At 38.8% G+C, this 25,871-nt stretch overlaps 1 protein-coding gene and 1 pseudogene across 2 annotated transcripts in view; one reads left to right on the top strand and one right to left on the bottom strand.

The window, feature by feature from the left end:
• The window catches only part of TUSC3 (tumor suppressor candidate 3), a 145,905-nt gene that overhangs the window by 44,224 nt on the left and 75,810 nt on the right, over window positions 1–25,871 (top strand). For both annotated transcript variants that reach the window (XM_011934895.1, XM_011934894.1), the window contains exon 5: window positions 4,584–4,673. In XM_011934895.1, the coding sequence (XP_011790285.1) occupies window positions 4,584–4,673 (90 nt within the window). The remainder of the gene's footprint in view (window positions 1–4,583; window positions 4,674–25,871) is intronic.
• On the bottom strand, window positions 20,609–21,324 carry LOC105506788 (annotated as a pseudogene).

Below are 25,871 nucleotides of genomic sequence, written 5' to 3'. Positions count from 1 at the left end.
GATCCACCCGTCTCGGCCTCCCAAAGTGCTGGGATTACAGGCTTGAGCCACCGCGCTCGGCGCCTTTTTTGTTTGAATATAGTTAAATAAAAATATTTTAGTCAAATTAATTGCACAACTAAAACTTCCAGATTGCTGAAAGTAGTGAAATGGTGACATTTCAGTTGTTACAACGAAAAAAGGATGCATCAGTTATAAGAATTTTGATAAACTGAAACCTAGGCTATTTTGCATTTTAGAAGTGCCTGTTACTTAGTGTTTTGTTGTTTCTTGTGAAAAGTGCCAGAGCTGTATGAATAAATACATTTGTCACTACTTCAAATGATTCTGCATGTTATTCCAGGTTTGAACCTGGTTTTGTTTTATTAAACCATTTCCTGGCATGTTGAATAAATCATATATTAAGATGATTTTTTAAACTTGTGACATACCATAAATAGTATTGCTACTGCTGTTCTCTTTTCTTCCATGTAGAATGTAAGCTTCTTGATGACAATTTTCTATCTAATATTTTTGTTCATCGCTTTATTCTCTGCTTCTAAATCAGTTCTTAAATATATAGTATCTTGAGTGAATAAATTAGTCTTTTTTAAATGTCAGGGCACATGCCACTTATTCAGGATTTCTAGCTGAGGATGGGAAGCCTCTTTATTTTACTTAATTCTTACATCTCTAGTGTCTGGTGTGCAGTAGTACTCCAGTAAGTAATTGTTAAATGAGTAAAGCAAACTGGAAGGGTTCTGTGGAGAACCATCTATGGGCCATGAGTTAACCCTGTTTTGGTAGAAGATTGACTGGGTTGACATAGCATTAACTAGATGTGGATGCACGCATTACCATCATGGATGTAGGGGAAGCAGGAAGAGTGGCCTGAATGGAGTGTGCAGTGCCAGTTAAGGACTGCTAGTACATGGAGCCATTTAGGAGTATGGGAGCAAATTGTGGAGGGCTTTGGAATAATAATGATATTTATTCAGCATGTGTTGTGTATTGTGTGTAATTTTTAAGGGCTCTACATAGATTAACCTATTTAAAACCCCTGCAGTTTAGGAAGATCGATAGCAGTATTATCCTAATGTTATAGATAGGAAACTGAGGCCCAAAGCAACGGACTCGCTCCAGGTTGCACAGGTGCTGAAGATACGTCTGCAACTCGAGTATTATAATTTACAAGCCTCCATTCCCAACTGTTATGATAAAGTTCTAGGCAAGGTACTTTAAACATACCAGTGGTAGGTCTTAAGAGCATGGAAAGTTCTTGGGTAGATACTACTGTTGTGAATATCTTAGTTGGTTAAATATTTTTATAGCCAAAGAAAGTGAGACTTTATATTCACATTCTCTTGCTTCTCCCCCTCTCCCCCCACCTCTCTCTCTCTCCCTCCACCTCTCTCTCTCTCCCTCCTCCATCTCCCTCCTCTCTCTCCCTCCTCTCTCTCCCTCCTCTTTCTCCCTCCTCTTTCTCTCTCTTTCTCTGTCTCTGCCTCTGCCTCTCCCCACTTCCTTCCCCTCCCCATGCCCTTAGGAGATATCCAGGCTGGAGTGCAGTGACATCATCTTGGCTCACTGCAACCTTCACTTCCTGGGCTCAAGTCATTCTCCTACTTCAGCCTCCTGAGTAGCTGGGACTATAGGTGCACGCTACCATGCCCAGCTAATTTTTGTGTTTTTTTTATAGAGACAAGGTTTTGCCATGTTAGCCCAGCTGGTCTCACCCCTGGGCTCAAGCGATCCTCTTGCCTCACCCTCCCAAAGTGCTGGAATTACAGGTATGAGCCACCACGCTCAGCCAGTATACCTGCTTTCTTCATTTTCTTTCTAACTCTGTGACTTGTGTGTCCCAGTTTCCTGGGTACCTGTTCATGAACCAGCTTATGGGATTATTTTCTATGCCTGCTTTTCTTCTCTCACCCTACCTCCTGTCCTAGAACAACTTCATCCATTCCTACGACTATAGTAACCAACTGTGTGCTCACAATCCCCAAATCTATAGCTTTCTCCTGGATGTCTGTTATTAAACAGTATATGCAAGTGTCTCGTGGATGTCTCAGCGGTTTTTTGAAGTGAATGTTTTGAAAGCACATTAGAATCAGTCATTTTAAAACTGAACTCCAGATCTTTATTACCTGCTTCTCTTTCACTTACATGCTTCTGTCACTCTGTATCTCACCGGGTCATACTACTGTGCTGCTCCAGTCATATCAGAAACAGTGGGGTTAGCTTTGATTCTCTTATTTTCTGTCACATCACTCAATCACCTAAACTTACTGACTCCACCTATTAAATATTTGCCCTGTATGTCTGCTTCTCTCAATGATTACCTGTATCATGAGATAGACCACAGTAGTCTCGTAATTATGCATCAGCCTCCAAACGGATGTCTCCAGTCTGTTCTCCGTAGTGTGATTAGTGCCACCTTTGTAAAATACGTACTTCACCATGTGCTTTTGTAATTCAGTATTGGAATGTTACGGAATCAGTAAATGGAGGGAGAGAAGGAGTGAACACAGACGTAAAAGCAAGACCAAAGGTATATACCATAGTTTCCGTTGCTGTTCTAGTGACAAGGGTTAGGGCATACAAAGATAAAACTGTAATATTAGCAAGTGTTTATTAAAAACAAAAGGTAATTTGTTCATACTATAAATGTTTTTGCTCACAAGATGTATCTTTTCCTGGATTTTTTTTTAAGATAGGGTCTTGCTCTGTTGCCCAGGCTGGAATGCAGTGACATGATCATGGCTCACTGCAGCCTCGACCTCCCAGCTCAGATGATCCTCTCACCTCAGCCTCCTGAGTAGCTGGGACTACAGGTGCACACCACCATGCCTGGCTAATTTTTTATTTTTATTTTTATTTATTTATTTTTTTGTAGAGATGGTTTTGCCATGTTGCCCAGACTGGTCTCAAACTCGTGAGCTCATATGATCCACCTGCCTCAGCCTCCCGAAGTGCTGGGATTACATGTGTGAACCACTGTCCCTGGCCTGCAGTTTTTTTAAGGGCTCATTCTGTTGCCCAGGCTGGGTTTGAAATTCTGAGCTCAAGGGATCCTCCCATCTCAGTTTTCTGAGTAGTTGAGACTATAAGCACATGCCACCATGTCTGGCTCCTTTTTCTGGATTTTAAAATATAGTCTGCCTAAAACACTATGTTATATTTATAGCATAAATAATCAACTTCAATGTATACTCCACATTCACTGATACGATACTCCTATACATTAAATATAGAATTTCTTTCTCTCATATAACAATTTCAAATTTTTAATGGATGTTTTTAAATGGGGAATCACTCTCTGTGCTCACCTTTGCTTCATAGTCTATCTAGTGTGTTTACCAAGTTTAAGTGAAAATATTTTATAAATCCTGACTCAGAAAATGTTCCAACCTAGGCTTAGTCTGTAAGACAAATCTGGCTTTTAACAAGTCTGAGTTAATTTCAGAGTTATTCTCAAGAAAGTCAGAAAGGGCTTCAGATTAACCCCTCTAAAGCTGTGTCATTATCTGTTAAAACACTTTGGCTGCCAAGCAGAAAACACAATCCAATTGTATTTTCTGGGTTTAGATATTGTTTCTTATTTGCCCCACTTTGCTTCTTCCCTTTTGTATCCTTTTCTTCTTTAACAATTGCGCTAACCTAGAACATTTAGACTCCCAGTCGTGTGTTGCTCATTCTTGTCTTAGGTGTTTTTGGTGGTGGTGGTGGTGATGGTACTCTTTTTGGTACAAATGCCTATCAGAGCCAGGAAGCTGAAGTAAGGAGTGATTGGGCAAGATACAGGACAGGAGAGAAGTCCAGGTACTGTTTTGACCTGGAGAACACATTTAGTCTAAAGGAGTCCCATTTCATTAACTTAAAAATATTTTGTGATTTAAACAAAACACGCTGACACCTCAGTTACACTGATTGAACTGTGACTTCTGGTTTATACATTCTCTGCCCACCCTCCCTGCAATGCCTTGGATCTTCAATATTCGTTTTCCAAATACAGTTTTTTCTGATACATCCAGCAGGTGTATAATCTCTGTGAGTTATTCCTGGCTGTGTCTTTTTGTGATTTCTTCCATCTCTTAACATCTTCTGAATTTACTATGTCGTACACTTTGCTGAAAGTATTTAGGTACTTACAGAGATTTAAGAACCATAATCCAAGAATGTAGGCTTTTGGTTATCCAAAATAATAGAAGAATGATGTTTAGAGGATATAGAAGATGATTATCATGTCCTTTAAAATATCACTAAAACATCAAGCATGTCTTCTGTGCTTTTGACTGGCTCAGGTGAGCACATATCAGATTGCCTGTCACCAGGCCAGATGCTTTACATATGTTATCCGATGCAATCATTAACATATTTCTTTAACAGAGCTGGCATCCCAATTTTATAGATATGGAATCTGAGATGTAGGGAGAATAAGTAACTTACTCAAAGTCACATAGTTAATAAGTGAAAATTTTTTAAATGGGTGAGCTGATGTATGATTTTTAAAAGGTAGTTTCTTGGTGACCATTGTCTTTTAGAAATGCATTATTCTGGTATTCTTTGGTTTACATATTGATATATTGTACCCTGTTTTTCAGTGTATAGTCTTTGCTATGACTTCTGGCCAGATGTGGAACCATATCCGTGGACCTCCATATGCTCATAAGAACCCACACAATGGACAAGTGGTAAGTATAATTCGTAAGCATGAATATTCTGAAGTTTAATCCAGCTTAATTTAGGAATAAGAAATTATGTTTAGTATTTAGTAGGAAAAGATTCTCTTTGTAATTCAAAATATATATTTCTAATTTACTACCTGCGTCACATTTATACACATATGTATACGCACACACAATATTACTTTTTTTAAGATGAAGGCCGCTTTAGTGTTGATTTTCTTTTTTTCTTTTTTCTTTTTTTTTTTTTGAGACAGAGTCTCATTCTGGTCCCCCAGGCTGGAGTGCAATGGCACGATCTTGGCTCACCGCAACCTCTGTCTCCTGGGTTCAAGCGATTCTCCTGCCTCCTGAGTAGCTGGGATTACAGGCACCTGCCACCACGCCCGGATAATTTGTGTATTTTTAGTAGAGATGGGGTTTCACCATGTTGGCCAGGCTGGTCTCAAACTCCTGACCTCAGGTGATCCGCCCACCTCGGCCTCCCAAAATGCTGGGATTACAGGCTTGAGCCACCGTGCCCGGCAGTGTTGATTTTAAAAATTAGTATCTACCATATCAAATATACATGCATACACTGTTTTTTCAAGTTTATCTACTGCTATGGCAATAATATATAACCCCACTAGAGGAAATCGGAACAGTTTGTAGTCAGTGTCCCTCCCATCCATGGTAAATTTAACTTTCTTCAGAAGGGATTAATTGTGACATTGTTAAAAACCCTATTGGTCATTGTATTAGAATGTTAGGAGCTCTTTGCCACAGAAGTAAAAGTGAAATTGATGTGCTGTTACATTAGTAGCAGAGTTCACATTAGTGACTGCTACTGAATTCACATAACTGAGTTTGTTGCCTTCTCCTTACGTTCGGTGAGTAGGAAATACTGTGATAAATCAACATAGAAACATACTGTCTTTGAGACAGTATTAGGGTGGTGAAGATGAACAGTTTTTCATTTTCTCTCTGACTTTTTCTACTTTTTCTTTTGGAAAAGGTACATGTTTTGAGAATAATATAATGGCATGGCTTCTTGTACCCATCACTAGACTTTTTCAGTTCTCATCTCATAACTATTCTTGTTTCATCTATTCTCTCTTCCTTTGTTTTCACCTGCTAATAATAAAATAATTACTGTTATTACTATATAATAATCATTTGGCCCCATATTTTGGTGAACATTTTCAGATTTCTGTAGTACAGACAAGGATATGGAGTCAAAGCTAGTCTGTTTGAATAATTGGTTGACATAATAAATTAGACATAGTTTTTGCTATATTTATATGCTTTTGAAATCTGGCATTATTTAGAAAGAAGAGTAATTTGAGAAAGCCTTCAATATTCAAAATTCAGTTACACAAAGAAAAATAATTGGAAGTAATTTTAGAGCAATAACTTATTCCCTTACCATTAATTTTTCACACAAATGCTGGCTTCCCAACAAGACCCTTCCTGACCACACTATTTAAAGCTGGACCTTTCCTTTCTTCCTCCTCCCCAGTCCCTACAGTCTGTCTCCCTCTCCTGTTTTATTTTTTCTCCACAGTACTTGTCACCTTACAATATGTTACATAATTTACTTAATGTGTTATTTTGTCCTTTTGCCTTTTGCCATGACCCCAGTAATTCATTATATATAATAACGAATTCAAAACAATTCATTACTGTTTATGGTTTGTTAAAGTATACGAAAAATTGTTCAACATTCTTACGGAATATTTTAACATATCATTGTATCCTTTTTTTGGGAGGGTATCAGACTTTTTTTTGTTTGTTCGGTAAAACTTTTATTTTAGGTTGGGGGTACCTGTGTAGGTTATTTACATTGGTATATTGCATGATACTTAAGTATTGGGGTATGAATGATCTTGTCACCCAAGTACTGAGTATAGTACCAAATAGGTAGTTTTTCAGCCCTTTCCTCCTCTACCCTCTAGTAGCCCGCAGTGTCTGTTTTTCCTCTTTGTGTCCGTGTGTATCCAATGTTTAGCTCCTACTTGTAAGAACATGCAGTACTTGATTTTCTGTTTCTGTTAATTTGCTTAGGATAATGGCCTCCAGCTGCATCCATATTGCTACAAAGGACCTGAGTTCATTCTTTTTTATGGCTATGTAGTATTCCATGTTGTATATGTACCACATTTTCTTTATCCATACTGTGGATGGACACCTCAGTTGATTCCATGTCTTTGGTGTTGAGAATAATGCTGCAGTGAACATACGAGTGCATGTGTGTTTTTTGTAGAACAATTTATTTTCCTTTGGGTATACACCCAGCAAAGGGATTGCTGGGTCGAACCGTAGGTATATCTTAAGTTCTTTGAGACATCTTCATATTGTTTTCCGTTATAGTTGTACTAATTTACATTCCCACCATCAGTGTATGTATTCCCTTTTCTGCACAACTTGCTAGCATCTATTATGTTTTGACTTTTAAAAAACAGCCATTCTGACTGGTGTGAAATGGTATTCCATTGTGGTTTTAATTTGCATTTCTCTGATGATTAGAAATTAAATGTATGAAATTAAATGATTAGAAATTAAATGTACGATGGGTGGAGCATCTTTCCGTATATTTGTTGCCCAGTTATCTGTCTTCTTTTCAGAAGTGTCTTCATGTCTTTGTCTGCTTTTTAATGGGGTTATTAATTTTCTGATTGTTGATTTAAGTTGCTTATAGATTCTGGATATTAGACCTTTGTCAGGTAAATAGTTTTTAAATGTTTTCTCCCATTCTGTAGGGTATCTGTTTACTCTGTTGATAGTTTCTTTTGCTGTGCCAAAGCTTTTTTAGTTTAATTAGGTCCCACTTGTCAATTTTTTATTTTGTTAAATTGCTTTTGAGGTCTTAACCATAAATGCTTTGCCAAGGCCAGTGTCCAGAATGGTATTTCCTAGGTTGTTCCAGGGGCCATTTTCCAGGGGACATTTGGTAGTGTCTGGATACATTTCAGGTTGCTCAACTTTCAGGGCATCTACCCACTCCTGGCGTTAGTGGTAGAGGCCAGGAATGCTGCTGAACACCTAAAATACAAAGGACAGCCTCCTATACCCAATTAAAAAAATCATCCAACTCCAAATGTCACAGTGTTGAAATGAGAAGCCTAGAGAACCTTAGATATAATTTGGTCTTCCTACATAATTTGCAGCCAAGAAAAATAACCCATCTAGCATATAATCCCAAAGAATGATTTTCTTTTTTCTTCAAAAAAGAGATAATTTGAAAAACTGAAATATCTAGAGCTTAGGATCATGCTGACCTATATTTTTTAGGATGGTTGTGTATACTGAAAGTCATTAGTAAATATGATTGGTTTGTAAATGATTTTTTTTAATTTTTAAGAATTTTAATTTTATAGAGTTAGAGTCTGACTCTGTCACCTTGGTGCAGTGGTGCGATCATAGCTCACTGCAGCCTTCAGCTCCTGGCTCAAGTGATTCTCCTACCTCAGTGTCCTAAGTACCTCGGACTACAGGTCCGTACCACTGTGCCTGGCCTTTTTTTTCCCCCCAAGAAATAGGATCTTACTGTGTTGCCCAGGGTGGTCTTCAACTCCTGGACTCAAGCAGTTCTCCTAACTTGGCCTCCCAAAGTTCTTGGATTACAGGCCTGAGTCACTGTGTCCATCTGTAAATGGGTTTTCTTTTACTATGCATTAGTAAATATGATTTAATCTATGACATTTTATATGCTTAAAAAGAGATTTTAATAAGAGAAAGTAAAGACTCTGGTTCACAGAGGCATTTTTATGCCTTTGTCCTGAAGTGTGCAGGCAAAGAGAAACAGAAAGAAAAACAGACCAGAATTATTTTCCAAACTCTGCCTCTTACTGGGTCTGTCTTTTTTGGGGAAGTTACTTATTCTCTCATTCTTCTGTAAAATTAGTTGAATTCTGCTTTTCTTAGTGTGGAGTTTTTGGTAGATAAAATCTGGTAATAAATACAGGGCTGAGAATGGCTGTGTCCATGCCCATATCAACACAAACCTGGTAGATGGCAGTGCCATAAGGCAAAGAGGGAAAGCGGTGTCAGACAGAGCCAGGTCCTATGACACGCAGCTACCAGGGGCAAGCCAGCAGTAGGCTTAGTCCAGGGGCAGAAAAGGTGGGGGAGTAGTAAGATAGGCAGAAGCTGGAGGCACCAAGAAGGGTGCCATGGGTGGGAGGAACAGAAAGAGAAAGACAGAAACATCCACTGGTTGGAGAGCCCTCGTCTGCATAAGCACTTTTAAAAGTCGAAAACACACTTGTCTTATTTTGAGGTCCTTTCAGAACAGATCCAAAGACAGTGATTTAAGTGAAAGAAGTTCATATTGGAGGTTAAGGAAACATGGGAGAAGAGTGGGAAACTAAGTCTAGGAAGGAAAGCAGCCAAAAAATATGTGTTTATCCAGTCAGTGTTGTGAGCGACTGAAACTTAATTCTGCTATGGGATCTGAGGGAGCCTGTGTAGAACACATATGTCACCTTTCCTACTGCAGTGGTGAGGGAGCTGAGGTATTGATACACCAGATCTCATCAGTCATTTGCTGAGAGCTATTCTCTTGGCAAAGTTATTACTTCTCCAGCACTGGTGGACTTCATCTGTCAAAGAAAGCCAGCCAGTCAAAGAAATGCAGGTGCTGGTGGTGGAAGTCAGGCTGGAACACACTAAGGCATTAAGGGCAAAGAAACATGGGCAGTGTACTACTCATAGACTATATTTACTACAACTTAGGTTAGTTTATTCTGTTTTAGTAGATTCCAACAGAGAGGACAAAAATCATGAAAAAAACACATTTGGTATTGGTTTTATTTCAAGCTATACTCTGGAAGACAAAGCAACAAATAAAAGTCTCATCAATTAAATATAGTTTTATTTTTAAGCCAGTACCATATGTCTTGTAAACAGTCCTTCAGAAAAAAGTATAAAAATATATACATATTTAAGAACATCTATCTCTATAAGAAATTTTATCTGTATTTCACATTTTAACAGGTCTTTTTAAAAATTTTAGATTGATGGAGTACATGTGCAGTTTGTTACAAGAGTATATTGTGTGATGCTGAGGATTGGGCATTGCTGAGGCCATCATACAGATAGGAAGTTTTTCAGATTTTGGCCTCCTTCCCTTACTCCCTCTTTTTGGAGTCCCTAGCATCTATTGTTCTAATGTATATGTCCGTATGCACCCAAGGTTTAGCTCCCACTTGTGAGAACATACAATACTGGTTTTCCTGTTTCTGCATGAATTTGCAACTCCAGCTGCATTTATGTTGATTCAGAGGACGTGATTTTGTTGTTTGTAATGGCTGCATAGTATTCCCTGCTGTATATGTACCGTATTTTCTTTATTTAATTTACTGTGGATGAGCACCTAGGTTGATTTAATGTCTTTGCTATTGTGAATAAGGCTACAGTGAGCATACAAGTACTTGTGTCTTTTTGGTAGAACTGTTTATTTTCTTTTATACATATACTCAGTAATGAGATTGCTAGGTAGAATGGCAGTTCTCATTTTAGTTCCTTGAAAGATCTCCAAACTGCTTTCCACAGTGGCTGAACTAATTTACATTCCCAGCAGTGGTGTATAAGCATTCCCTTTTCTCCACAGCCTTGCAAACATCTGTGTTTTTTTGACTCTTCTATGATAGCCGTTCTGACTTGTGTGAAGTGGTGTCTCATTGTAGTTTTGATTTGCCTTTCTCTGATGATTACTGTTGATGAGCATTTTTCATGTTTATTGTCCACTTACATGTTTTCTTTTGAGAAGTATCAGTTCATATCCTTTGCCCACTTTTTAATGGGGTTCTTTGTTTTTTGCTTAAGTTTTTTAAGTTCCTTATAGATTCTGGATATTAGTCCTTCATCAGATGCATAGTTTGTATTTTCTCCTGTGCAGGTTGTCAGTTTACTCTGTTGATAGTTTCTTTTGCTGTGTAGAAGCTCTTCAGTATAATTAGGTTCCACTTGTCAATTTTTGTTTTATTTGCGATTGCTTTTGAAGACTTAGTCATAAAATGTTTGACTAGGCTAGTGTCCAAAAGGATATTTCTTAGGTTTTCATCTGGAATTTTTATAGTTTTAGGTATTTTTAAGTCTTTAATCCATTTTGAGTTAATTTTGTATATGTGGAAAGCTAGGAGTCAAGTTTCATTCTTTTGCATATGGCTAGCCACTTACCCTAGCACCATTTATTGAATAGGTGTTTATTCCCCATTGTTTGTGTAGACTTTGTCAAAGATCAGGTGGTTGTAGATGTGTAACTTTACTTCTGGGTTGTCTGTTTTGTTCCATTGGTCTGCATGTCTATTTTTATACCAATACTATGCTGTTTTGGTTACTGTTGCTTTGTAGTATAGTTTGATGTTAGGTAATATCCCTCCAGCTTTGTCATTTTTGCTTAGGATTACCTTGACTGTTTATGCTATGTTTGGGTTCCATATGAATTTTAGAATAGCTTTTTTTTTTTTTTCTAATTCTGTGAAAAATCATGGTAAATGGAGAGAAATGGTACTGAACCTGTACATTGCTTTGGGCAGAATGGCCATTTTAATGATAGTGAGCCTTCCAGTCCATGAGCATGGGATGTTTTTCCCTTTATTTGTGTCATCCGTGATTTCTTTCAGCAATGTTTTGTAGCTCTCCTTACAGAGATCTTTCACCTCTTTGGTTACATGTATGCCTAGGTAATGTGTGTGTGTGTGTGTGTGTGTGTGTGTGTGTGTGTGTGGCAGTTGTGAATAAGAACGTGTTCTTGATTTGATTCTCAGCTTGAACGTTATTTCAATAATTCAAGCATTATTTAGAAATGCTACTAATTTTTATAGATTGATTTTGTATCCTGAAACTTTACTGAAATCGTTTATCAGGCCTTTTGGTAGAGTCTTTAGGGTTTTCTAGATATAGAATCATATGGTCTGCAAAAAGAGACACTTTGACTTATTCTTTTCCTATTTGGATGTCTTCTGTTTCTTTTTCTTTCCTTATTGCTCTCATGAAGACTTCCAGTACTATGCTGAATAGGAGCAGAGAGTGGACATCCTTGTCTTGTTCCAGTTCTCAGGGAGAATGGTTCCAGCTTTTGTCTCCTGTTCAGTATGATGTTGCCTGTGGGTTTGTCATAGATGGCTCTTATGATTTTGAAGTATATTCCTTTGACGCATTTGAGGATTTTTATCATGAATAGATGCTGGACATTATTGAAAGCTTTTTCTGTGCCTATTGTGATTATGGTATGGTTTTGTTTTTAAATATGTTTATGTGGCATATTACATTTATTGATTTGTGTATGTTGAACCAACTTGGCATCCCAGAAATGAAACCTCCTTGATTATAGTTAATATATAGTTATATATTAACCTTTGAATGTACTGTTGGATTCAGTTTGCTATAATAGTATTTTGTTGAGGATTTTTACATCTATGTTCATTAGTGATATTGGTGTATAATTTTTTGTTGTTGTTGTGTCTTTGCCAGGTTTTGGTATCGGTGCTGCTGGCTACATAGAATGTGTTAGGGAGGATTCCTCCTTTGTGTTTTTTTTTTTTTTTTGGAATAGTTTCAGTAAAGTTGATGTCATCTCTTCTTTATTATCCATCTTGAATTCATCTGAGGATTCCGTCCTTTTTGTTTGTTTGTTTCAGTAGGGTTGGTACCAGTTCTTTTTTATATATTTTACAGAATTCATCTGAATACATCTGGTCCAGGGCTTTTTTTGGTTAGTAGGTTTTTTATTACTGATTCAGTTTCGGAAGTCAGTATTTGTCTGTTCAGGGTTTCGGTTTCTTCCTGATTCAGTCTTGAAAGTGCGTATGTTTCCAGGAATTTATCCATTTACTCTAGATTTTCTAGTTTTTGTACAATGAGGTATTAATATAGTGCCTGAGTATCTTTTTTTATTTCTGTGGCATCAGTTGTAACGTCACCTTTGTCATTTCTGATTGTGCTTATTTGGGTCTTTTCTTTTTCTTCTTTGTTAATCTAGCCAGTACTCTTTTGATCTTGTTTATCCTTTCAAAGAACCAACTTTTAGTTTCATTGATTCTTTATATAGATTTCTGGCTTCAATTTCATTGAGTTATGCTCTGATTTTAGTTACTTATTTTTGTCTGCCACCTTTTGGGCTAGTTTTTTCTTGTTTTTCTAATTTCTCTAGATGTGATGTTAGACCGTTGAGATTTTTCTGTCTTCTTGATATAGGTATTTAACACTATAAACATTTCTCTTAACATTGGTTTTACTGTATCCTAAAGATTTTGGTATGTTGTGTCTTTGCTATCATTTGATTCAAAGAATTTTTTGTTTTCTGCCTTAATTTGTTATTTACCCAAAAATCATTCAGGAGCAAGTTATTTAGTTACTGTGTAATTTTGTGTTTTTGAGATTTCCTCTTGAAATTAATTTCTATTTTTATTCCACTGTGATCTGAGAATATGCTTGGTATGGTTTTGATTGTTTTGAATACTTTGTGACCAAAGATGTGATTGATCTTTGAGTATGTTTCATGTTCAGATAAGAAGAATGTTTGTTCTGTGGTTGTTTTGCAGAGTATTCTGTAGATGTCAGTTAAGTCCATTGCATTTAATTTAAGTTCAGAATTTCTTTGTTAATTTTCTGCCTCTGTTATCTGTCTAATGTGTGATTGGGGTCGCGACATTCCCCCACTATTGTTGTGTGCTTATCCAAGTCTTTTTGTAAGTCTAGAAATTTTTTATGAATGTTTTATGAATCTGGGTGCTCCAATTTTGGATGCATATGTATTTAAGATACTTAAGTCTTCTGAATGAACTCTTTATCATTATGTAATAACCTTCTTTGTCTTTTTTTAACTGTTGTTGATTTAAAGTCAGTTTTATCTCATATAAGTACAGTCTCTGCTCTGTTTTGTTTTTCCTTTGAGTGTTAGATCTTTATCCATTACTTTGAGCCTACGAGTATTGTTACATGTGAAATGGATCTATTGGAGAGGGAACATATTTTAATGCAGTTTTCCACTGTCTATTAAGTGGAGCATTTAGACTGTTTACATTCAACGTTAATACTGATAATGCGAAGTTTTCTTCCTGTCGTGGTGTTGTTAGCTGGTTAACCTTTAGTCTTGATTGTATGGTTGCTTTATAGGGTCTCTGGGCCATGTGCTTATGTGTGTTTCTGTGGTGGCAGCTATTATTCTTTTGTTTCCATGTTTAGAACTTTCTTAAGTAGCTCTTGTAAAGCCAGTCTTGTAGTAATGAATTCTCTTAGTGATTGATTCTCTGGGAAAGATTTTATTTTTTCACTTATCACCTTAGTTTGGCATGAGATGAAATTGTTGGTTGGAATTTTGTTTCTTTAAGAATCCTAGCCGGGCGCGGTGGCTCAAGCCTGTAATCCCAGCACTTTGGGAGGCCGAGACGGGCGGATCACGAGGTCAGGAGATCGAGACCCCTGGCTAACATTGTGAAACCCCGTCTCTACTAAAAATACAAAAAACTAGCCGGGCGAGGTGGCGGGCGCCTGTAGTCCCAGCTACTCGGGAGGCTGAGGCAGGAGAATGGCGTAGACCTGGGAGGCGGAGCTTGCAGTGAGCTGAGATCCGGCCACTGCACTCCAGCCTGGGCGACAGAGCGAGACTCTGTCTCAAAAAAAAAAAAAAAAATCCTAAAAGTTGGCCCTACTCTCTTCTGGCTTGTATGTTTTCTGACAGGAAGTCCTATGTTAGCCTGATGGAGTTCCCTTCATAGGTGATAGGACCCTTTTCTCTAGCTGCCTTTAAGATTTTTCTTTTGCATTGTCCTTGGAAAGGCTGATGACTATTTGCCTTGGGGACAGTCATCTTGTGTAGTTCCTTGCAGGGAATCTCTGCAGTTCTTGTATTTGCACATTCATTTCTCTAACGAGATTGGGGAAATATTTGTGGGTTATATCCTCAAATATGTTTTCCAAGTTTTCTGCTTTCTCTTAAGAATGCAAAATGAGTCATAGATTTGGTTGTTTTACATAATCTCTTATTTCTCAGAGGCTTTGTTCATTTTTTAAAATTATTTTTTCTTTATCTGACTGGGTTGATTTGAAGGAGTGATCTTCAGGCTCTGAAATTGTTTCTTCTGCTTGATCTAGTCTATTGTTAGGACTTCCAACTGTAATTTGAAATTCCTATAGTGGATTTCTCAATTCCAGAGGTTTAGTTTGTTTCTTTCTTACTGTATCTTTGTTGTCTTTCAAATTTTGAATTGCTGTTCTGACTTGCTTGGATTGGATTTCAACTTCCTCTTGGATCGCGTTGAGCTTCTTTGCCATCCAGCTTCTGAATTTATATCTTTAATTTCACGCATTTCATCCTGGTTAGGATAGATTGTTAGGGAGCTAGTGCAATCCTTTGGACATTACAAAAGACTAACTTTTTCAATTCTTGTACTTCCTGCACTGATTCCTTCTCAGAAGGAACTGGTGCTACTTTTTCTTTTTGAATTTGATATTGTTTGGTTGGGACTTTTTATTTTTATATTCTCTTTTCCTTGAAGGTTTGACTATGGCATATACTGTGTATGGTCAGTTGGCTTCGTCTCTGAGTGCTTTCATAGGGCCAAAACTTTGTACGGTTTCCTTGGTTGCAAATAGGTTCCTGTGGTGGGTTTCACAGGCTCTGAGTGTTGAAGCAATGTGGTTTTGTTTGATGGTGTAATTCAGATTGCAGTCCACTGGATGACACTTAAGAGAAAAGGGCCTGCAAATAGGATCTCAGTTGTTCTCTCCACTTTTGTATTTCTTTTATTTATTTATTTATTTATATTCTTATTATACTTTAAGTTCTAGGGTACATGTGCATAACGTGCAGGTTTGTTACGTATGTATACTTGTGCCATGTTGTTGTGCTGCACCCATCAACTCGTCAGCACCCATCAACTCGTCATTTACATCAGGCATAACTCCCAGTGCAATCCTTCCCCCCTCTCCCCTCCCCATGATAGCCCTGGTGTGTGATGTTCCCTTTCCCGAGTCCAAGTGATCTCATTGTTCAGTTCCCACCTATGAGTGAGAACATGCGGTGTTTGGTTTTATGTTCTTGTGATAGTTTGCTGAGAATGATGGTTTCCAGCTGCATCCATGTCCCTACAAAGGACACAAACTCATCCTTTGTTATGGCTGCATAGTATTCCATGGTGTATATGTGCCACATTTTCTTAATCACCCTGAACACGCCCGATCTCGTCTGATCTCGGAAGCTAAGCAGGGTCGGGCCTGGCTAGTACTTGGGTGGGAGACTTTTGTATTTCACTGCGTCCACAGGAGTGCTCTGGGGAGGGAAGGCGGGGGCGAGATATGACTGCCTCTCTGGTTTCTGAGCTTTGGTGGTAACCCATTCAACTACTGGTGCCTTTCCAATGTTTTCCTTGCCTGGGGGTGGGTGGGGGGCGGGCTCTAATGGGCTATGCTTCTGCCTCCTGTAGAGCAGTCCAGGAGAGTCACAACTCGTTGGAAACCCACTGTTCTCTGTATTTGCACGAGTCAGAACGAGTTGTGGAGTGTGTTCACTGGTGGTCTGGTGATGCAGCAGATGAAGGGCAGAGGATCCTGACCAGGGCATGGAACCATATGTACAACTGGTATATTTTCAACCTGGCAGCCCAACAAGCTTAAGTTCTCCTGACCTGGTGGGTTTTCCTCCAGTGTCTGCACCAGGAACAGGCCCAATCAGCTAAGCTTGTCCTAAGCCTTCTGCACCCAGATAACTGTTCTAGACATTTGATGCCTTGGGACTCCTTGGGGAAGAAGCTGCAGCTGGCTGTCAGGCTGCATTCGTCCTGGACTAGGCTTATGGAAGGGGGGATGCCCAGCTCTGATGTCAGCACATGAGCCCATGCCACAGTCTTCTCTGTGTTCTGAGACTGAGGGCTGCTTGCCCACTCAAGCTAAGGCCACAGATCTCGGCTTGGTATCCCTGGGTGGTGTCGTCAAGTCCTGTGGAGTTGGGACCAGATCCAGGGGTTTGTTCTCTAGCCCCTGGATGTCAGGACCAGCTGTGCTGCAGGAGAGCAGACTACTCCTAGGCCTCCAGCAAAACACTCAGAAGGGGCAATGGAGGCTGTGCTGTGGACACACTTCTGCAAGATCACTCAGGCAGGCAGGCTTAGGAGAGGCCACAGGGTTACATGGATCAGATGCACCCCAGCCCTGTGGCAATGGTGGCCCTGCTCTCTTCCAGCCTAGCAGACAGCAGGAGCTGCAGCCACTCAGTATAACATGGCAAGCCTTGGGGCATGGACACCTGTGGTCCCACATTTTGCTGCAGCTGCACTGCACAGTGAAACATTTGGGGATGTATGCAAGTTTGAGCTGTGCTTCTGCCTATTCTCTGGGTGGCTTCCCTGCCAGTTCAGAGGTCTTTGGGGGTCTTGGGAAACCTGTAGCTGGGATCCCAGAGGTATGTGGTGGGAGTGTGGTGCCGAAGTTCCTTCACTCACTGCTTCCTCAGGTCTGGTTCAGTACAGGGGGCCGGTCCTAGTGCCCCGCGACTCTGAGTGGCCTCCTAGCTTCCTCCCTCTTTAATCACAGTGTCCATCTCCTCTCTGTTGACCTGATGCTTTCTCACAAAATCTTTATTCAGAGTGTGATGGTTTATTTGATATTTTGGTTCCTCTTAGTGGGATAGACAGTTCCCGGCTGTTTCTAGTTAGACGTCTTAAAGATTTTAAAAATTCTTAAACAGATGGATAGATAATTTGTTCCCTTCTCAGAAAGTTTATTATTGATGCTGTCAATAGGGCCTTTGTTTTGAATTGTATTTTTCAGAAGTGGTGTTCACGGCAGTCCTCTGAGCCGTTTACTTCTACTGCACACTGACCTCAACATCAACAGTGTGCACTCGGGGGAACACTGTTTAGAATGGCACATGGTTGGCCGGGCGCGGTGGCTCAAGCCTGTAATCCCAGCACTTTGGGAGGCCGAGACGGGCGGATCACGAGGTCAGGAGATCGAGACCATCCTGGCTAACACGGTGAAACCCCGTCTCTACTAAAAAATACAAAAAACTAGCCGGGTGAGGTGGCGGGCGCCTGTAGTCCCAGCTACTCGGGAGGCTGAGGCAGGAGAATGGCCTCAACCCAGGAGGCGGAACTTGCAGTGAGCTGAGATCTGGCCACTGCACTCCAGCCCGGGCGACAGAGCGAGACTCCATCTCAAAAAAAAAAAAAAAAAGAATGGCACATGGTTTGCGGCAATCAGCAGAATCCGTGGACAACAGACCTGTGTCAGCTCTGATACTCTGATTCTATCTTTAATAGCTGAATTTTCCAACTGCAGTGAGCAAATCGGGCCTGACAAGCTTAATAAAGGACAGGAGTATTTTGTTGGGTGTTCATTTAGTTCTTTGTTTTGAAAAATTAGTGGTATTTGTAAGGCTAGTGACTCTGCTCACATTTTCATATATTAATTGTGAAATCAAACATGTCTAGGAAAACCTGAAGATATTGACAAAGTGTTTCTTCATTGAACCTAAATGTAAATGAACACAGAGAATATAAAGAAAATTAATAGTGCAGGCAGTGTGGTGCTGTGCTGATTTGCAAGTTTATTTGTTTGTCACTATTAAGATACTATGTAATGGCACAAGTCAAGTACTAATGGTCCACTGCACAGCATGAAAGTCAACACAAAAGCAGCCATTATTGTGTAACTAAAGGGAAACTATACAAACATATGGTTACATAGGACATAAAAACAATTTTTGTTGTTAAAAAAGCAATAATCTTTTAACAATATGTGCTTGACGAAATAAAGCCTATGCGTAGGCTGTAACTCCCACCATGAACAAATGCGTTATTTTCAAGATTTGGATTTTAGCTACTGCTTGACAAGGATTTCTATGGGTTTGCCAGATATAGTCCAAAAATTTTCACTGCATTATAATTCAGTTGTGAGTAAAACTGAGTGTTATATTCTACATGCACATGCAGAACATTTTATTGCAAAATGACCTGATGTAGTCTAAAATTTATCATTGAGGCATTTTTTTCCTATTTCTTAGGCAACCATATTATACTTTATCCAACTTTCTTCACTTTCATGCCTCAGGGATTTTGTATGTACATGCTAGGTCTTTGAGAGCCGTTAAGGATGCTATCATCTCATTTTTTAAAAAAGTTAAAAATCATATAGACTGATTTAGATTAAATGTAATGCTTTCAACAGAAATATTTACAAAGGGCATTCAGTGGCTTTATTACAGTCTTCATATCACCAGCAAAGAGAATGTTAACATTATCCTACACAAAAAAACCCAGCAAGACAAGAGTAATTGACACACATTAAGGATATACGGAAATCTTGGTGGTAGTATTTAGAATTGAGATTCTTCCCTTTTATTTATTTATGCCTTTATTTTTCTATCCACTTAACATATCTGTTATGTACCCTGTTTGCACTAGTAGTACGGATATATCATGCAGCTCATTGTCTAGTGGGGATACATAATAAGATATCGGTTAGCCTAAAGTCTCAGTCTTCAGGGCCTCGCTTCTTATTGAGTTGCAGGATATTTGAGACTGGAATTGTTTTAGAATTTTGCCTCAGCACCATGGTCATTTTATGGCTGTGACACTGCATCTGATCTCTTACAAACTCTGCCTTATCTTTATATTCCTTTTTATTTTTTAATATTTGTGTCTGCCTCTTCATTTCTTCTTTCTACCTGGTTTTAATTTTTAGTGTCACTATTTAAACTATATGCATTCTTTATCCTAACATCTGACTGAATCTTGATTGCCAGCACAGACTGCTTTTATACTTCCCTTCAATTGTTGCTACCTACCTATGATCCTGGCAATTAATTACAATGAAGAACCATGTGAATTGTACCCTTACTTCATGACAAAGCACTTCACACATGGTAGATACTAAATAAACGATATTGCATAGATAAATGAATCTTTCTTTGCAAATAGGAACTCAAATTATATCTTTAGCCTTTCAAAATGTTAAGTGGATCGGAAGAAAATTGTTTTCCCTGCTAACATTTGTTTGTAATTAAAACCACACGCACAGAGGGATTGTAGAACTACATAATGCGAATGTGTCTTAATATGTCAGACTTCATCTAATGCAGTTAATTATTCTCTGAGTATCGAGAAGAAATACTACATCAGAGAAGAAAGTATAAGAACAAAAAGAGAGAATCAGTCCTCCTACAGAGAAAGGGATAAACTACTTGTTAACTTTTTCATATTCTTTACATTTTTTCCTATTAGGTAAATTGTGTAGTACACTGGAAAGAGTCTTATGGTCTTAAAAAAAAAAAAAAGAAATTATTTTCATATCAGTGAAGTTAAGTATAATTATATTAAAGATAATTCATAATTATGTACATTCAGGATTGAAAAAAGCATTTTTCATTTATAACTCTACAATTTCAAAAACAAGATGTACATTTCAATAACTCAGAAAAATTCTTTTCAATGCATGTTTATCAAGCGTCATTAGGTTTTGATTCCATATCATGCTAGTCTATGATTTTAGTAAGTTTTTCGTAGCCTTACATGAGATGAACATTCTGAAACTAACACTTCAGTATTCTTTGTTTTTAACTTTTAGGTTCAAGGGTACACGTGCAGATCTGTTATATAGCTAAACTGTATGTCACAAGGGTTTGATGTACAGATTATTTCACTGCCCGGGTAATCAGTATAGTACCCGATGGGTAGTTTTATGATCCTCACCCTCAAGTAGACCTTAGTGCCTGTTGTTTCTGTCTTTTGTTTTTTTGTTTTTGTTTGAAATAGAAATTTATTCTCAGAATAATGCACAAAAGCACAGGCTGAAGCTACTGTTAGGAGGCTTCCCCCCCCTCCATTTCCTCCTTCCCCCTCCTCTGTATGCCAGGGAGGACACAGTTGAGGGAAACATGCAATCACAAACAACAGTCAGCTCTAAACACAAAAAAGTTTGGTCCAAAAGAACTCAGTATAATTTATGCAGTTATTTGTAGAAGTTCACTGGGTACGATTAAGATACTGCAGATGTAGTGTTTCCAAGGGCGGTTCATCAGGGCACCAGGGTGCCTGCTCGAGGGAGCTGAGGACTGAGTGCATGCAGGGGACCTCTTTGGCCTGCTTGCTGGACCTGGGGTTACAGTCACAGAGCCAGGCCACTTGATGCCACTCAGTGCTGGGCGATGACTCATCAACGTCATTAACAAAATCTTCTGCCCTTTGTTTGCCCTTTGTTGTTTGTCTTTGTTTTCTGTAGCTGCTCGTCTTGTCTTGCACACGACTCTTCCAGCTCCTTTATCATGTTTTCCTTCCACTCTGCTTCTTGCTTCTGAGAAGAGGCAGCAAGTGCTTCTAAGTGTTCCATTTTCTCTTCTTTCCATTTGCAGATATTTTCAGGCTGTGATTAGAATCGATCCACTTGTGAAATAGCTGCATAAATGTCTCTTGGACCATTAATTTCCTGGTGGTAGTCACCATCATCACTCCGTCAACAGCATCTGGACCCCTAGCTGTTCGCCTTGTGGCTGGGGCCCGGGGGCGACACCATCCAGGGTATCGAAGGTGACCTTGTTGTTCTTGGTACCCGGAGTCTTGCTCTCTTGCTGTGCCGAGAAGGCCGCTGCTGGGTCTTCTTCAGTGGCGCCGGCCACTCCATTCCCCAGGACAGGATCCCCAGGGGTGCCACCAGGGACACCGAATGGATCTTGCTCAGCCATGTCTTGCAATTTAATGGCACAGACACCAATGGTAAGAGACAGAGTAACCAATCCACCGACACCATGCCTGGCAATCGTGGTTGTGGTACCAACTGGGAGATGTTGTTCCTTTCTTTGTGTCTATATGTACTCAGTGTTTACCACTCACTTATAAGTGAGAACATTCTCTATTTGGTTTTCTGTTCCTGTGTTAGTTCGCTTAGGATAATGGCATCCAACTCCATTCATGTTCTGCAAAGCACATGATCTCATTCTTTTTCATGGCTGCTTAATAGTCTCATATATATATATGTATATATGCACCACATTGTCTTTATCTGTTCTACCATTGATGAACATTTAGGTTAATTCCATTTCTTTGCTCCTGTGAATAGTGCTGTGATGCACATACACGTCTATGTGTCTTTATGGTAGAACAACTTACGTTTTTTGGGGTATATACACAATAATGGGATTGCTGGGTCAAATGGTAATTAATTCTGTGTTAAGTTCTTTGAGAAATCGCCAGACTGCCTTCCACATTGGCAGAACTCATTTACACTCCCACCAGCAGTGTATAAGCTTTCTTCTTTTCCCCAATCTCACCAAAGTCTATTATTGTCTGTCTTTTTAGTGGCCATTCTGATTGGTGTGAGGTAGCATCTCATTGTGGTTTTGATTTGCATTTCTGTAATGATTAACGATGCTGAGCATTTCTTCTTATGCTTGTGGGCCAGGTGTTTGTCTGCTTTTGAAAAGTGTCAGTTCATGTCCTTTGCCCACTTTTAAAGGAAGTTTTTTTTTTTTTTTTGCTTTTTTTTCTTACAAATTCTGGATATTAGACCTTTGTCAGATGCATAATTTGCCACCACTTTCTCCTATCCTGTAGGTTGTCTGTTTATGCTGTTGATAACTTCTTCTGGTGTGCAGAAACTCTTTAGTTTAATTATGTCCCATTCGTCAGTTTTTCTCTTTCTTGCAATTGTTTTGAGCGTCTTCATCATGAAATCTTTGCCAGATCCTATCTCCAGAACGGTATTTCCTGGGTTATCTTCTGGGGTTTTATAGTTTTGGTTTTCCGTTTAAGTATTTCATCCATCTTGAGTTGATTTTTGTGTAGGGTGTAAGGAAGGCATCCAGTTTCAGTCCTCTGCATATGGCTAGCAAGTTATCCCAGCACCATTTACTGAATAGGGAATCCTTTCCCCATTGTTTGTTTTTGTCAGGTTTGTCAAAGATCACATAGTTGTAGGTTTGCAGCATTACTTCTGGGCTCCTTATTCAGTTCCATTGGTCTGTGTGTCTGTATTTGTACCAGTATAATGGTGTTATGGTTACTGTAGCATTGCAGTATAGTTTGAAGTCTGGTAATGCCAAATGCTTCCAGCTTTGCCCATTTTTGGTTCCATATGAATTTTAAAATAGTTTTTATCCTAATTCTATGAAGAATGTCCTTGGTAGTTTAATAGGAATATCAATGAATTTGTGGATTGCTTTGGGCAATGTGATCATTTTAACGATAGTGATTCTTCATAATCATGAACATGGAATGTTTTTCCATTTGTTTGTATCATCTCTCATTTCTTTGAACAGTGTTTTATAATTATGAAATATTTCAGAGAGCTTTTACCTCCTTGGTTATCTGTATTCTTAAGTATTTTATTCTTTTTGTGGCAATTATGAATGGGATTGCATTCTTAATTTGGCTTTCACCTTGGATGTTGTTGGTGTATAGGAATGCAGTTGATTTTTCTACATGATTTACTATCCTGAAACTTTGCTGAAGTTGTTTAGCAGATCGAGGAGCTTTTGGACAGAGACTATGGGGTTTTCTAGGTATATAGTTATAGTGTCAGCAAACATAGATAATTTGACTTCCTTTCTTTTTATTTTGATGCCTTTTATTTCATTTTCTTGTTGGATTTCTCTTGCTAGGACTTAACAGTACCATGTTGCGTTGAAGTGGTAAGAGAAGGCATCTTCATCTTGTTCCACATTTCAAGGGGAATGTTTCCAGCTTTACCCGTTCACTATAATGTTGGCAGTGGGTTTTTCATAGAGGGCTTTTATTTTTTTTGAAATATGTTTCTTCAATGTCTAGTTTGTTGAGGGTTTTTAACATGAAGGAATATTGAATTTTTTTGAAAGCCTTTCGTGTATGAAGATGATCAAGTGGTTTTGGTTTTTGTTTTGAGACAGAGTCTGCTCTCTTGTCTAGGCTGGAGTGCAGTGGTATGATCTTAATTCACTGCAACCTCTGCCTCTTGGGTTCAAACGATTCTCGTGCCTCAGTCTCCTGAGTAGCTGGGATTACAGGTGCTTGCCACCATGCCGGGCTAATTTCTGTATTTTTAGTAGAGACAGGGTTTCACCATGTTGGCCAGGCTGGTCTAGAACTCTTGGCCTGAAGTGATCCATCCGCCATGGCTTCCCAAAGTGCTGGGATTACAGGCGTGAGCCACCGCACCTGGCACATGTGGTTTGTTTTATTAGTTCTGTTACGTTATGCATCACATTTATTGATTTGTGTATGTTGAACCAACATTGCATCCCAGAGATAAAGACTTCTTGATCATGATGGATTAACTTTTTGATATACTGCTGGATTTAGTTTGCTAGTATTTTGTTGAGGATTTTTTGGTCCATGTTCATAAAAAATGTTGGCCTAATGTTTTCTGGTTTAGTTGTAACTCTGTCAGTTTTTGGTATCAGGATGATGCTAGCCTGATAGAATGGGTTCAGGAAGAGACCGCTCTTTTTTATTTATTTATTTATTTTATTTTATTTTTTTGCTGTAGTTTCAGTGGGAATGGTAGCAGCTCTTCTTTATACATCTGGCAGAATTTCACTTTGAATCCATCTGGTCCTGGGCTTTTTCTTGTTGTTAGGCTTTTTATTACTTACTCAATTTCAGAACTTACTGTTGGTCAGTTCAGGGATTCAGTTTCTTCCTGGTTCAATCATGGGAGTTGTATGTTTCCAGGAATTTATCTGTTTCTTCTGGGTTTTCTAGCTTGTGTGCATAGAGGTGTTTGTAGTAGTTTCTGAGGGCTTTTTTTTTAATATTTCCGTGGAGTCAGTGGTAGCACCCCCTTTGTCATTTCTGATTGAGTTTATTTGGATATTGTCTCTTACTTTAGTACTCTAGCTAGTGGTCAATTTAACTTACTAGTTTGCCACTATTGGACTATGTGGTTATGTCAGTCTCTTCATAGGTCTCTAAGAACATGTTTTATGAATCTGTGTGTTCCTCTGTTGGGTGCATATATATTTAAGATAGTTAGGTCCTCTTATTGAATTGAGCCGTTTACCACTATGTAAAGGGCTTGTCTTTCTTGGTCTTTGTTGCTTTAAACACTGCTTTGTCTGAAATTAGAATACCAACCTCTGCTTTCTTCTGTTTTCCATTTGCTTGGTAGATTTTCCTCCATCTCTTCACACTGAGCCTGCAGATGTGATTGCATGTGAGATGGATCTGTTGAAGACAACTTACATTGGCTCTTGATTCTTTATTCAGCTTGCCACTTTGTGCCTTTTAATTGGGGCATTTAGCCTGTTTACATTCAAGGTTGATATTGATACGTGTGGATTTGGTCCTGTCATCCTACTGTTAGCTGGTTATTATGTAAACTTCTTTGTGTGGTTGCTTTACAGTGTCACTGGTGTATGTATTTAAGTATATTTTTGTAGTGGCCAGTAGTAATATTTTCTTTCTACATTTTGTACTCCCTTTAGAACCTCTTTTAAGGTGGTGCTGGTGGTCACGAATTCCCTTAGCATTTTCTTTCCAAAAATGATTTTACTTCTTTGCTTATGAAGCTGAATTTGGCTGGATATAAAACTCTTGGATGGAAGTTCGTTTGTTCTTTCGTTCTTTTTTTTTTTTTTAAAAGAATGCTGAATATAGGTCCCCAGTCTCTCCTGGCTTGTAGGGTTTCTGCTATTTTAAGCCTTATTGGGGGTTCCCTTTATAGGTGATCTGGCCCTTCTCTCTAGCTGCCTTAACTTTTTTCCTTCGTTTTGACCTTAGAGAATCTCATGATTGTGTGTCTTGGGATGGTCATCGTGTATAGCATTTCACAGGGGTTCTCTTTGTTTCCTGACTCTAAATGTTGGCTGTTGGCCTCTCTAGCAGGCTTGGGGAAATTTTCATGGATGATAGATATCCTGAAATACACTTTCCAAGTTGCTTGCTTTCTCTCCCTTTCAGGGACACCAATGAGTCGTAGGTTTGGGTCACTTTACATAATCCCATTTTTTACATAGGTTCTCTTCATTCTTCTTTATTGTTTGTTCTTCATTTCTGAATGAGTTTCAAAGAGCCAGTCTTTGACCTCTGAGATTCCTTCCTCAGCTTGCTCAATTCTGCTGTTGATACTTGTGATTGTATTCTGAAATTCTTTGAGTTTTTTAGCTCTATTACCTCAGTTTAGTTCTTTGTTGAAATAGCCATTTTGTCTTTCATCTCTTGTATAATTTTATTGTATTCCTTAGAATCCTTGGACTGGGTTTCAACTTTCTCTTGAATCCCGGTGATCTTCATTTCTATCCATATTCTCAATTGTATT

The sequence above is a fragment of the Colobus angolensis genome, unplaced genomic scaffold (assembly GCF_000951035.1).
Source record: "Colobus angolensis palliatus isolate OR3802 unplaced genomic scaffold, Cang.pa_1.0 Scaffold14, whole genome shotgun sequence".
Classification (NCBI taxonomy): domain Eukaryota; kingdom Metazoa; phylum Chordata; class Mammalia; order Primates; family Cercopithecidae; genus Colobus; species Colobus angolensis.
Note: the sequence above shows the minus strand (reverse complement) of the source record. Positions and strands in the feature narration are given on the sequence as shown.